The sequence below is a fragment of the Serinus canaria genome, chromosome 2 (genome assembly GCF_022539315.1).
Source record: "Serinus canaria isolate serCan28SL12 chromosome 2, serCan2020, whole genome shotgun sequence".
Lineage (NCBI taxonomy): Eukaryota > Metazoa > Chordata > Aves > Passeriformes > Fringillidae > Serinus > Serinus canaria.
Window position 1 is genome coordinate 930,396 of NC_066315.1, and position 12,023 is coordinate 942,418.

The window sequence follows — 12,023 nt, forward strand, 5'->3', positions numbered from 1 at the left end:
GGGACAGCCAGGCTAGAACAGGCACCTCAGCTGGTTCATTGCCAATAAAAACTGAAGAAAAAAGGATTCTGCCAGGTCCGTGTTGCTGCCAGTGTGACGGACATGAGCCACAGAGAACCAGAATCAGTTCTGCTTTCCATTTCCTCCTTGCCCATACTTGCATTCAGTCCTGGTGAGGGGATGCAGGGAGGCTGTGGAGGGACACAGGGCTGCAGCCAGGCCCTCCTGTCCTGCCCCCACACCTCCCTTCCAGGTCATCAGCCCCACCACAGCACTTTTCATGGACATCCCAGAATGGTCTGGGAATGGTCTGGAATCCCAGAATGGACTGGGTGGGAAGGGACCTCCCACCCAAGCTCATCTTGTTCCACCTCCCAGGAAGGGCAGGAACAGCTTCCACTATCCCAGGGTTGCTCAAAGCCTCATCCAGCAACTTCCAGAGACGGAAGTGTCAACTCCTGTCAGACAGCACGCCCTGACCTGAAACCCCAAACTTCTTCCAGGGAGTTGCAGGCACCACCCCAGCAGTGGGAAGGCAGGAACCCTGGCAGGAGCCTGTGGACATTACAGTCTGCTCAGAGAGAGAGAAAGCTAGATAAGCTTTTGCATAAATTGGTCTGGAAATTTTAGGGAGGCAGAGAGAAAGTATGATAATGCAATGGTGAACCATCTGCAGGTGCTGTTTCTAACAAGTAGTTTTTCTCATAAAGGTGTGTACTGAAGGGTGTCTTCTTAATTAGCCAATCATGTGAAATGTGTTGATTAAATGAGCAATCAGGTCCACCTGTAGCAGACCAGTGTATAAAAGAAGGGGTTTAAGAAATGCAGGGCTTTTATCCTCTTAGCCTCCTGACCTAGAGTCTGTGTCATCCCTGACTCAATGGGGACAGGAGCCTGCCCAGGCAGCCCCAGAATGCTCCCAGGCACAGCAGTGAGCAGCTGGTGGCTCTAAAGAATAAAGCAGGGGTTTATTACAAGGCCTCAGTGGATTCACCTTGGCCAGCACAAGAGCCCAGTCAGGGCTACACCCAAGATGAACCAAAGTGGTCACAAAATGGATGAGAGCTCACACTTTTAGAAGTGTGGTCTCACGCTTTTATAAGTTCTGCTCTGTCTCTGTCCCTCTGGGAGCCTCCCAGGAACGCCAGGCCCGAGTCTGCAGACACCAGGGGAGAACCCTGGCATGGCTGACTGCAGGGAGACACTCTCTTGTGCCCCGAGGGTGCTGAGGGCAGCTGGGCCAGTCGCCTTTGCAGCAGAGGAGACACCAGAGACATCGGTGGAAGAAAGGGGCCGACTCTTAGCAGGGGTTCATCCAAGGTTTTATTCAGGAGGGGGCCTCCTGCTGAGACCCCGGGAGATGTGCCAAGGTTATACTTAAAGGGAGGAGGAAACCAAAAGCAGATAACATTTTACCAACCAATAAATGACCCAAAGGGATGGGCACTAAGGGATAGACACTTAGGACAGCGTATAAAACAAGTCGCAGGGGGCTGACCCCTGGCTCTGGCTAATCACACAACATCTTGAACTGAAGCTTCTAGATGATGGGATGGTGGGTGATTGACAGAGAGCCAGGGTGGGGATTTGGGGATGATCTCATCAAGGCAGAGGAATTCCATCGGTAAAGGGAAGGGAATACAATCTGGGGCAAACAATTAGGGAAAACTACAGGGATACAAAAAACAAAACTACTTCAAAGTATTACAAAGTATAAAAACACACTATAACACTGCTCCATTCACATCTTGGAGTTAAGTGTCCAACTACAGCTTCAGGTTGTAAAGTTACATGCTCCTTGTTTTTCTCTCTTTGATTCACCGTTGGTTTTACTTTTTGGGACTGCACCTTGTATCCTTGGTCTCAAGCTAGAAAAGGATTGTTTTGTCTACCTACCCTGTGACAAGAACTTGCTAACACTTAACATGAAGCTCAGAGCTCCACACCAAAGCAGCACAGAATCCAAACAAATATGAATGCTAAAACTCAAGGCATCATTATCAGCTCAAGGCTCCAGCCAGGCTTCCTCTGTGCAGGGTCCCTGCATCCTCTAGCCTAGCCTAGCCTAGCCTAGCCCAGCCCAGCCCAGCCCAGTTCCGCCCAGCCCAGCCCAGTTCCGCCCAGCCCTGCAGTGCTGCCAAAGGCTGGCATGGACAATCAGAGCCTCTTCCCTCCTCTCTCCCGTTTATTCTGTGGCCTCAGTGCCCACAGGGAGAGGTAGGACACCATCACCATGGCATCTAGCCAGGACAGAAGCACACAGACAGGCCCAGGCAGGACAGCACTTCTTTAATGCTCCAAAGGACTTAGCGGGAGGAGATGCAGAAAATTGCAGAGAGGATGCAGCCCAGGCAGAGCTGCAGTGAGGCTGCAGTGTGAAGCCGTGTCATTCCCACAGCTCCTCCCTGCTCAGCTGGCCAAGGGCACGGGCAGGGTCCCGGCAGCCATCCCACCCTGTCAGTCACAGAGCCAGATCTGGGTTTTTTTTGAATAGACCCAAAAATATGGGAAGACTTTCTCATTGAAGGTGGCCTCCAACTGCACGATCTGTGTCATGTCCTTTGCATTGTAGAAGGTCACTCGGCCTGCTTCATAATCCAGGCAGACCCTGATTCTCAGGAGTATTTCCCGGAGTGCCAGCACCTCAGGGGTCATGGAGACTGCCCTGTATTGGCCGTCCTCGTCCAATCGCAGCCGCCAGACCTTCTCAGATCTGTGCAGGTTGAGCGGCTCCTTCCTCGGCACAGACTCCAGAGCCACCCCCACGGCCCAGCAAACCCCTTTGCCGACCACCACCTCCCAGTAATGCCTCCCAGACGTGAACCCCTTGGTGCCCAGGACACTGCAGCTGATTGTGAACCTCTTCGGGGTGTCAGGGAGGTTTTGTTCTTCACTTTTGAACCAGACCCTTTTGCGGTCCCGCGAGAGGATCAGGAGAGGATGCGCCGTCTGTGGGTCCAGCGTCACCTGCTCTAAAGGGTGACAGAAACATCAGTCTGTGCCTGCTGAGAAGAGAACCAGCATCTCTTCTCCACCCTGCACCACAGGGCTGGCACGTGTCCTGGGAGCACAACGGGCACTCCTGCAGCCCCCTCAGGTGGCACGGGACACGAGACCCTTACTGTCCCCACGCTGGCCCCCCAGGGTGAACAGATGCTCCCTGAGGAAGGACTGAGCCAGGCAGTGTCCCCACATGCAGGGGACAGACATGATGGGCTTTGCTAAAGCTGCTCCCAGATCTGCTGGATACTGCAGCCTGTGGGGAGCAGTGCATGCCGTGGCTGTGAGCAGGCACTGCTGCAAGGCACGAAGGGCCAGGCCAGTCCCTGCTCCTGTGACAAGGGCTCACCCAGCTCGGAACCCTGCTCTGCCAGCAAGCAGGCAACCTGGCTCCAGAGCCCGAGCTGCCCATCCACCAGGGATGTTCTGCTGCCATCCCGTGGCCATCCCACAGGGCCACACAGCTGTCACTGTGCAGTGTCACCAGCCCAGACCCTCTGCCAAACCCACTCCTCCCAGGACAGAAGGGGGGAAAACTGAGGCACGACTCTCCTGTGCCCAAGTGCATCCTCCCAAAAATGGAGAGTTTGGACAGTGGCCTCAGCACGAATGGTGCCAGCCACACCTCAGCCCAGCAATGCTGCATCATGTGAGCCCTGAGCACCTGCAAAAGCCCTTCTGATCACACCTAAATGCCAGCTAAAATCATGTACAGCCCCGCTGCTTAACTGGGCACAGCCTGACACAGCCTCCTGCTGTCCTGGCCCTGGCCTGGCATTGCAGGACAGCATCCCTGGCGCTGCCTGGCACAAGGACAGACCTGGAATGTTATAGCAGGCCTAGTCAAAACAATAGGAGCCAGCTCTAGACAGATGCTGGGTTTAGATGTGCTGTGAGCCCATCTCTGACCTAGGGACATGAGGACACTCATCCTGGAAAGCTTTTCCCCCTCAGTTGTGCTCAGCAGCTCCACAACTTACCCCTTATGTCCCAGTCTATCACACTCCTCAGGTTCACTGGAAGAAGGAAAGGAAAATGCATGAGTGTCTCTCCTGTGGCACCTTTCCTGCTCCCCATCAGGCAGCAAGGCAGATATGGAGCCCCAGGCTCCAGCAATGCCCATCCTGGGGATGGTTCCCATCTGGAGCAGCCGTTTTGCTCCTGAGCCCCAGGCAGTGAGCATTTCTCACTGCCAGCCAAGCCCAGGGGACGCACAGCACAGAGCCAGCAGGGCTTTACCTCTGAATGTATCCACAATGTCCACGACCTGCTGGCACTTCTCAGAGAGGCTCTCAATGCTCCTCTGCAGCTCTGGGGAAACTGGCTCTGGGATTGGAGCCTTGGCTGCCTCACAGCTGAGGGGAACAGGGAGAGGAGCTCAGAGCCCAGCCACCAGCCAGGGCCAGGAGGGAATCAGGGAAATCCCTGCAGGCACAGAGCCCAGGGCAGCTGTGTCCCTGCTATCAGCACAGGAACCGCATCTTTAGGAGGGGTACAATGGCCTCTGGCTCCTGGTAACATCCCATGAAATCCCAAATACCCAGCGGGTCAAAGCACCTCCTTCCCGGCTCCTACAGTGCTCCCAAAGCCCTGCCCAAAGGAGCTGAGCAGGTGGAGAGGGACACCGAGCCTGTTTCATACCTGCTCAGGATTCTGCCAACATCCTGCAAGAGAGAAAACACAGGTGAGCTGTGGCACTGCTGAGGGACAGGGAGCTGCAGTGGCTGCCCAGCCTTGGGAAGCAGCTTAAGGGGGCTGGGGCTCAGCCCACCCCTCATCCCAACCCTCCCTTCCCTCAGGGCCCTGACCCACAGCAGGCACAGCTCAGTGCCAGAGCATGGTGTCACAGTGTCACAGTGTCACTGCATGGTGTCACAGCACTGTGTCACAGTGCCACAGAGTCACATCACAGTGTCCCTCCATGGCCCCGGCCTGCACCAGGATGCAGAGGGTGCCAGATGGGTGTCCCCAGCCCCAGCAGGGGTCACAGTGCCCAGGGGGTGATGCTGCCTCACCTTGAGGAACTCAACTGCCGGCTGGTCCCGCTTCTCCTGGATCTCCGCAATCACCGAGTCCAGCAGTGACTGCCTCTCCAAAACCCTGCACTTGTATTCCTCGATCTTATTGACCAGCTCCTGGGACATCTGCTCCAGCTCGGTCTGCAGGGTCTTCTTCTGCTCCTCCATCCACTGCTGCAGCTCCTCAAAGGTCTCGGGCACACGCTGTAACTCCGACTTCACCGCCTTCTGCAAGGCACCGCACGGAGGCCCTGAGCCCACCCAGGCTCCGGCTGCCTCCGCAGGGACACGGCTGCTGCCCAGAGGGGGCAAGGATCACACAGAAGGGGAACAGAGCTTTGGAACAGGAACTGCAGGAAGAACGGAGAGAGGGGTGGCAAGTCTGGATGTGGATGGGCCCAAGGATGCCACATGAAATGGACAGAGGGAAGAACGTTGGCATGGATTGGTATATAAATATATATGGGGAGAGGGAAAGGTGGGACATTCCTGGGAGCCACGTAGCTGAGCAATGGAGGACATGGACAGGAGCACACACCTGCATGTCTTTACATTTCTGGTCTCCTCTGTGCTTCAATTTTTCCTTCTGATTTTGTAGAAAAAGCAGGTTGCTCTGGAGTGTCTCCTGGGACAGGGATTAAATGAATATCATTTTTGGTAGTTTTGGATTGACATTAATAGGAGGAGGATGTCACCAAACAACTGCTGTGGGGACAATCCCAGTCTGGGGAGTCACTGGTGCTGACCCCTGAGTGTATGGGAGTGAGTTTTGAGCTCAGGGGCAGCAACCACCTCTCCAAAGTCACTTTAGTCAGGCTGGGGAGATCCCCATCCACAGCTCTTATGGCCAGAAACATTTCTGCAATAACTTCATTGGAGTTCCAGTCCACTCCTGTGGAAACCCCGGAGTTTGTGTTTTATTGGTTTTTTTTTTAAATTAGAAACATCAACTTTCAAAGATGGAAGTGTGATTTCTGGGAAGAGGTTTGCAGTGACAGTAGCAGAGATGCAGACACACCCCAATAATTTCCTGGAGTATTAACAAACTCCTCCTGCTCTGAGGCATCTCCTGCCTTGCAGTGAGCCAAGACTCCAGCCCACACTCTGGGGGAGAAGGCCTGGCTGGGGACATCTGGGGCTCAAGGGACCATATGGGGACCCAGAGGGGCGAGCAGTGAGAGGGACCTGGGCTCCTGCGTGGGCTGGGACCAGGCCATGGGATAAGCAGCAGCCCCAGCAGGGTGGGTACAGCAGCCAAAGCTGGCAGGCAGACAGGGAGCCCAGGCAGCAGCCGGCTGAGGCCCCAGATCTGTGGCTGGCCAGGACACGGCCGAAGCTGTGCGTGCAGGGGAAGCAGAGCCGTGCCCTGAGGGAAACCCAGACCCTGCTCAGAGGAGACCCAGCCATGCATGGAGGGCACCCAGACCCACACCCAGAGGAGCTCATGCCCAGAGCAGAGCCCAGACTGTCCTTGAAGGGAGCCCCGGTGTGTGCCCGGACAGGACATGGACCTGTGCCCACAGGGGACCCCAGCCTGTCCCCGAGGGACCCCAACCCAAGCGGGAAGGGATCCACATCTGACCCTGACCTGTGACCCTCGGCCGCCCCACCCCGGCCAGCAGAGGCACCCAGCCCCTCCCCAAGCCCCCAGCCCCTCTCGCGGCGCCGCCCCGTACCCGCAGCTCCCGGGCGGCCTCTTCGGCGGGGCGGACACGGTGCTGGCGGTGCTCGGGCCCGTCCCGGCAGAATGCGCAGACCAGGGCGGCGCAGCGCTCGCAGAACAGCGCCAGGGGCTTGCCGTGCTGGGGGCACCGCGGCCCCGATTCCACCTCATCCAGGGACCGGACCACCTTCGCCACGTCGCCCAGGGAGCGAATGGGGCGCAGCGAGCCCGGCTCCACCGGGGCGCGGCACTGCGGGCAGGGGGAGCGGCGCGGGGGGTCCCCCAGCACGCGCGCCAGGCACTGCCCGCAGAAGCTGTGTCCGCACGCCGTGAGCACGGGCTCCCTGAACAATTCCAGACATATCGAGCAGGTGGCCTGGAACAAGAGCCTCTCGCGCAGAGTCAGCAGCTCCTCAGCCATGGCCGGAAACAGCGGGAATCGGACGGAAAGGGGCGGGGCCTCGGCGGGGGCGGGACTGTGCGCGGCGGGAATGGGCTGGGCTGGGCTGGGGGCCGGGAATGGGGCCTAGGATTTGATTGTGTGGTTCTGAGTGTGTGTGTGAGTGCGCATCCGTATCATTGCATACACGTGTGGAATGTCGCACCGTGTGCACACCCGTGTCACTGTGTGTCTGAGTGTGCCTCTGTCTGTGTGTGTGTGCGTGGGAGTGTCTCCGTCTCTCCCTGAGCATATTCCTGTGCCTGGATCTCACAGTACACCCATGCGTGTCCGTGTCCATGGGCGTGTGTGCAAGCAGGGGAGGAATGAGCAGGAAAACCCCGGGGGGACACGGGCATGGAGCCGCTGTGTGCGCTGCGTGTGCCCGTGTCTGCAGCCCACGGGAGCGGGGACGCAGCAGCGGCCGCAGAAAGGGAGGGCTGGGATGAGTGCGAGTGTGAGCATGATCATGAATGTGCATATGAGTGTGAGTGCAAGTGTGTGTTTGAGGGTGAGTGTGACTGTCAGTGCAAGTCTGTGTGTGAGTGTGAGCCTTCAACCCAGCCTTCCTCCAGGGTTCAGCCGGCACCGTGCTGCCAGCGCCCGCGGATACTGGGCATGTTTAAGTCAGTTGAATCGTTATTAACCTGCCACAGGCCCGGGAGCTTCGCCCCGGCCTGGCCCCGATGGCGAGTGGGAGCTGGCGGGCCAGAGCCCCTTCCCCAGGCCGTGCCCCGCGATCCTTCCCGAGGCTCGGCTGTGGCCGGAGCCGCTCCCGGAGCCGGGCTGGCTTAGTGCGGTTTGAAGGGATTGTGTCGGGCGGCAGCCGCGCCCTGAGGGAGCCCAGGCTGATCGCGCGCTGCCTCCCTGCGCTGCCGCTGCCGGCCCCGGCCTGCTCGCCCGAAATCCCCCCGAGACCCGGCTGCTCCGGCCGGGAGGGCTCCGGCCTCCATCCCCGCCCTGCACGGCTCCGGCGCCTCGCCCGGTGTCTCCTGCGCTCTCAGCCCGGCTCCAAGCAGCAGCAGCAGCAGCAGCAGCAGCAGCAGCAGCAGCAGCAGCAGCAGCAGCAGCGCTGAGGGAAGCCGAGCCCCTCGAGCTGCCTGGTGCTTCTCGGCCTGCTGGGCCCACATTGGCCCTTCTGTGCTGCTGCCCTGGGCTCAGCGCCGCAGGGTGCTGGCTGCCCAAAACCAAGGCCCTGTATTCAGCCGTGGCTTCAGCTCCTCCTGCACCCTCCTGTGCTGCCAGCCGGGGCCCAAGGAGAGTTTTGGGGGGCACCATCCACCCCCTGACACGATAAAGCAGTGGAACAAATCCCTCTGCAGGCGCTCACTGCTCTGCCATGGCTGTGCCCTCCTCAGTGTCCCTGCCACCCCACCACCAGCTCCCCTGCCCCGGTGGCTGCCAGGCCCTGGGCCAGCGGCTGTGACAGGCCATGACGGCGCTGCCAGCCCCTGCCCACCGTCCCTGCAGAATCCGAGGTGACAGCCTGGCCTCCCCACTCATCTGGAGCCCCTGGGCTGCTGCCCGGGGTACCCTGCCCATCTCACCCCCAGGTGGGGACAGCGGTGCCTCCTGCTCGTCCCCTGTTCCTGGAGCTGCTTTCTGGCTGCATCTGTGCCCAGTCCTTCCAGCAGCCCTGGCCAGGGAAGGCTGGGTGGGTGTCACCAGTGGCCCAAGGTACAGGGACAGGAGCCATCAAGTCCATGTCCCATCAGGGGACAATGCTGTCATTTGTCACCACCATGGATTTCAGAGTCACTGCCACCTGTGCTCAGGGCCATGCTGGCTGTGTTGTCCCACTGGCACGGGAGCTGTCTCTGCTGAGGGATCGGTGACATTTGGGCTGCTGAAGGTCACCGGGCTGTTGTTAAATCCCGGCAGTGTCCAGTGGCTGAGGCTGACGAGCTGTGTGTGGCAGGCGAGGAGCAGCACGAGGGGCAGGAGCTGCTGTGTGGGGCCCAGTGACATCGAGCAGGGCACGGGCACTGCCAGCCTGGCCACACCAAGGCCCTGGCACTGCGGGGGACAGCCAGGCTAGAACAGGCACCTCAGCTGGTTCATTGCCAATAAAAACTGAATTCATCCATTTTTAGGAAGAAAAAAGGATTCTGCCAGGTCTGTGTCACTGCCAGTGTGACGGACATGAGCCACAGAGAACCAGAATCAGTTCTGCTTTCCATTTCCTCCTTGCCCATACTTGCATCCAGTCCTGGTGAGGGGATGCAGGGAGGCTGTGGAGGGACACAGGGCTGCAGCCAGGCCCTCCTGTCCTGCCCCCACACCTCCCTTCCAGGACATCAGCCCCATCACAGCACTTTTCATGGAATCCCAGAATGGTCTGGGAATGGTCTGGAATCCCAGAATGGACTGGGTGGGAAGGGACCTCCCACCCAAGCTCATCTTGTTCCACCTCCCAGGAAGGGCAGGAACAGCTTCCACTATCCCAGGGTTGCTCAAAGCCTCATCCAGCCTGGCCAACTTCCAGAGACGGAAGTGTCAACTCCTGTCAGACAGCACGCCCGGACCTGAAATCCCAAACTTCTTCCAGGGAGTTGCAGGCACCACCCCAGCAGTGGGAAGGCAGGAACCGGGCAGGAGCGTCCCCCAGCAGCCCCCAAATGCTGCCACCCACAGCGATGGTGGTTCTCAGCAGCTCTGTGTGGCTGCACTGCCCTCTGGCACATTCTAGCACCATAGAGGCCGTAAATCCCAACTTAGAAGGGGTTCATACATCAGGTCCTGGATCAGGACTTTGGTTCTGCAAAGGCATTAACAGTTCCTGACAACTTCTCCCATCATCTGTTTATTGATGCCACTGTCCAACATGAGATCTGACAGCTCCTGGAAGAGCCCAGCATGCTCCAGGGAGCTGGTGTCACCACCCCAGTTTCAGTTGGTGTCACCAGTGCAGTCCCAGCTGGTGTCACCATGCCAGCCCCAGCCTAGCCCTTCAGATGGCTCTCACCCAGCCACAGCCCAACCTCAGAAGCTGCAGCCAGGACAAGCTGGGATCCCCAGGAACTGAGCTGGTACAAACAGGAGCTCAGATCAACAGCAGGGAGATGGATCGTGTCCCACCCACCTCGGCAGCACGTGCCCAGGAGCAAGGAGGTCTTTCCCTGGAGCCAGCCTGGAGCTGCTCCTCCCCTGGGCAGGAATCCCGCCGCTCCTGCCATTGAGGAAGGCACGGTCGATGCCCCCGGCAGCGGCTCAAGAACAGCAGAGCAGTTAAACACAAGTTCTTGCTCTCAGTCCCTGCTGGCCCTACAGCAGCCCACGGGCAGACCCACAGCACTCCATGCCCTCGGGGGCAGCAGGGCCAGCCCCCCGTGGGAGGATTGAGCGCTGGGAATGAGTGTTTGGGGGAGCCTTGCAGAGGGGTCCTACCAGAAAAAGGGTCTTTTACTGCAACTAGAATTTTATTCTGTTGTATAATTCAGGAGTGCATCACAGCCCCGCGAGCCGGGCAGGTACCTATCAGCGCTTCCAATCTAGACACACGCAGAACTTCCTCATCAGCTGCATCTGTTAATTACTCACCTCCCCCCGGCTGGAGCTCCTCCTGTCACATCCAGCCCGGACGGAACAGCGCCTCCACAGAGCTCCTGGACAAAAAGTGACTGTGCCAGCCTACAGAGCAGTTAACAAAACAAAACAAAACAAAAAAACCAAAACAAACAAACCCGAAAATAAAATCTTGCCCATCCTAAGGTTGCTTATCAAATAAAAAGTTCCTCCACATTTATTAAAAAAACCCAAACAGTAGATTTAAAAAGCAGTTACGAGTCCTACTCCGGCAAAACACCCTGTGTACAGGTTTCTTTTGTTGGTGGTTTGTTTGCTTGTTGGTGAGGATTCCCCCTAAATCAGCTGCTTCAGTTAATTTTTTATATATATAATCTTTTAATTTTGCCACACGTTGCTTGCTTTAATTCATTAATTTATTTCCAATCAGCCGAGTCTCCACCAGACCAGCGGCGCTACCACACAAAGCTTCCTTGATGTCCATGCCCTGAGCTGGGGTGGGGGGAGATGGATGGAGGGAGGGTGGGAGAGATCAGTGGAGGAGAAGGAGGACGAGGGGGAAGGGAGGGATAGAGGGAGGGAGGGAGAGGAAGCCTCGGCAGCCCCTCACTCTCCCATGTGCGTCCTCAGGTGGTACTTGAGCGACTGCTTGTAGCGGAAGCACTTGGTGCACTCGGTGCAGGGGTAGGGCCGCTCGCCGGTGTGCGCCCGCTGGTGCTCCAGGAGGTGATGCTTCTGCGTGAAGTTCTTGCCGCACTCGGTGCAGTGGTAGGGCCGCTCGCCCGTGTGGATGCGCTGGTGCTCCAGGAGGTGGTGCTTGCGGATGAAGCCCTTCCCGCAGACGGCGCAGGCGTGCGGGCGCTCCCGCGTGTGGATGCGGTAATGGTTGGTGAGCTTGGACTTCTCGCTGAAGGTCTTCTCGCACTGGCTGCACTGGTAGGGCCGCTCGCCGGTGTGAGTCCGCTGGTGCCGCAGCAGGTGGGAGGGCCGGGTGAAGTTCTTGCCGCACTGGGGGCACAGGAAGGCCATCTCGTTCTTGCCCGCGTGGATCCTCTGGTGCATGAGCAGGCTGATCTGCAGGCGGAAGCTCCTCCGGCACTCGCCGCAGGTGAAGGGCCGCTCTCCGACGTGGGTGATCTGGTGTTTGCTGAGGCTCGACTTGTGGCTGAAGCTGCTCTCGCACTCGGAGCACTTGTAGGGCTTCCCCGGGGGCGGGGGCCGTGACGGGGGCTTGAGGCCGTGCTCGGGGCGCCGCGGGACCCCCACGCCGCGGCGCGTGTGGCTGCGCTGGTGCAGCAGGAACTGCTGCTTGTTGCGGAAGCTGAGGTCGCACTCGTGGCACTCGTAGGGCCCTTCCTTGAGGTGGTTGCGCTGGTGG

At 58.6% G+C, this 12,023-nt stretch overlaps 1 protein-coding gene across 1 annotated transcript; it reads right to left on the bottom strand.

Moving 5' to 3' along the window:
* Window positions 1-2,272: 2,272 nt before the first annotated feature.
* On the bottom strand, window positions 2,273-7,120 carry LOC103813022 (E3 ubiquitin-protein ligase TRIM7-like). Its single transcript, XM_050971287.1, has 7 exons — window positions 6,695-7,120; window positions 5,557-5,643; window positions 5,016-5,246; window positions 4,642-4,664; window positions 4,240-4,355; window positions 3,981-4,016; window positions 2,273-2,972 (listed from the first exon to the last, which is right to left on the bottom strand). Exons 1-7 carry the CDS (start codon window positions 7,100-7,102, stop codon window positions 2,458-2,460), a joined length of 1,416 nt encoding a protein of 471 aa, XP_050827244.1. The 5' UTR covers window positions 7,103-7,120; the 3' UTR covers window positions 2,273-2,457.
* Between the last annotated feature and the right edge of the window lie 4,903 nt (window positions 7,121-12,023).

Coding starts and splice junctions, on each gene's coding strand:
- LOC103813022 (XM_050971287.1), bottom strand. CDS start 7,102: ATGGCTGAGGAGCTGCTGACTCTGCGCGAGAGGCTCTTGTTCCAGGCC. Junction 4,017..4,239: donor CATTGTGGATACATTCAGAG/GTAAAGCCCTGC, acceptor TCCTTCTTCCAG/TGAACCTGAGGAGTGTGATA. Junction 2,973..3,980: donor GATAGACTGGGACATAAGGG/GTAAGTTGTGGA, acceptor GTCACCCTTTAG/AGCAGGTGACGCTGGACCCA.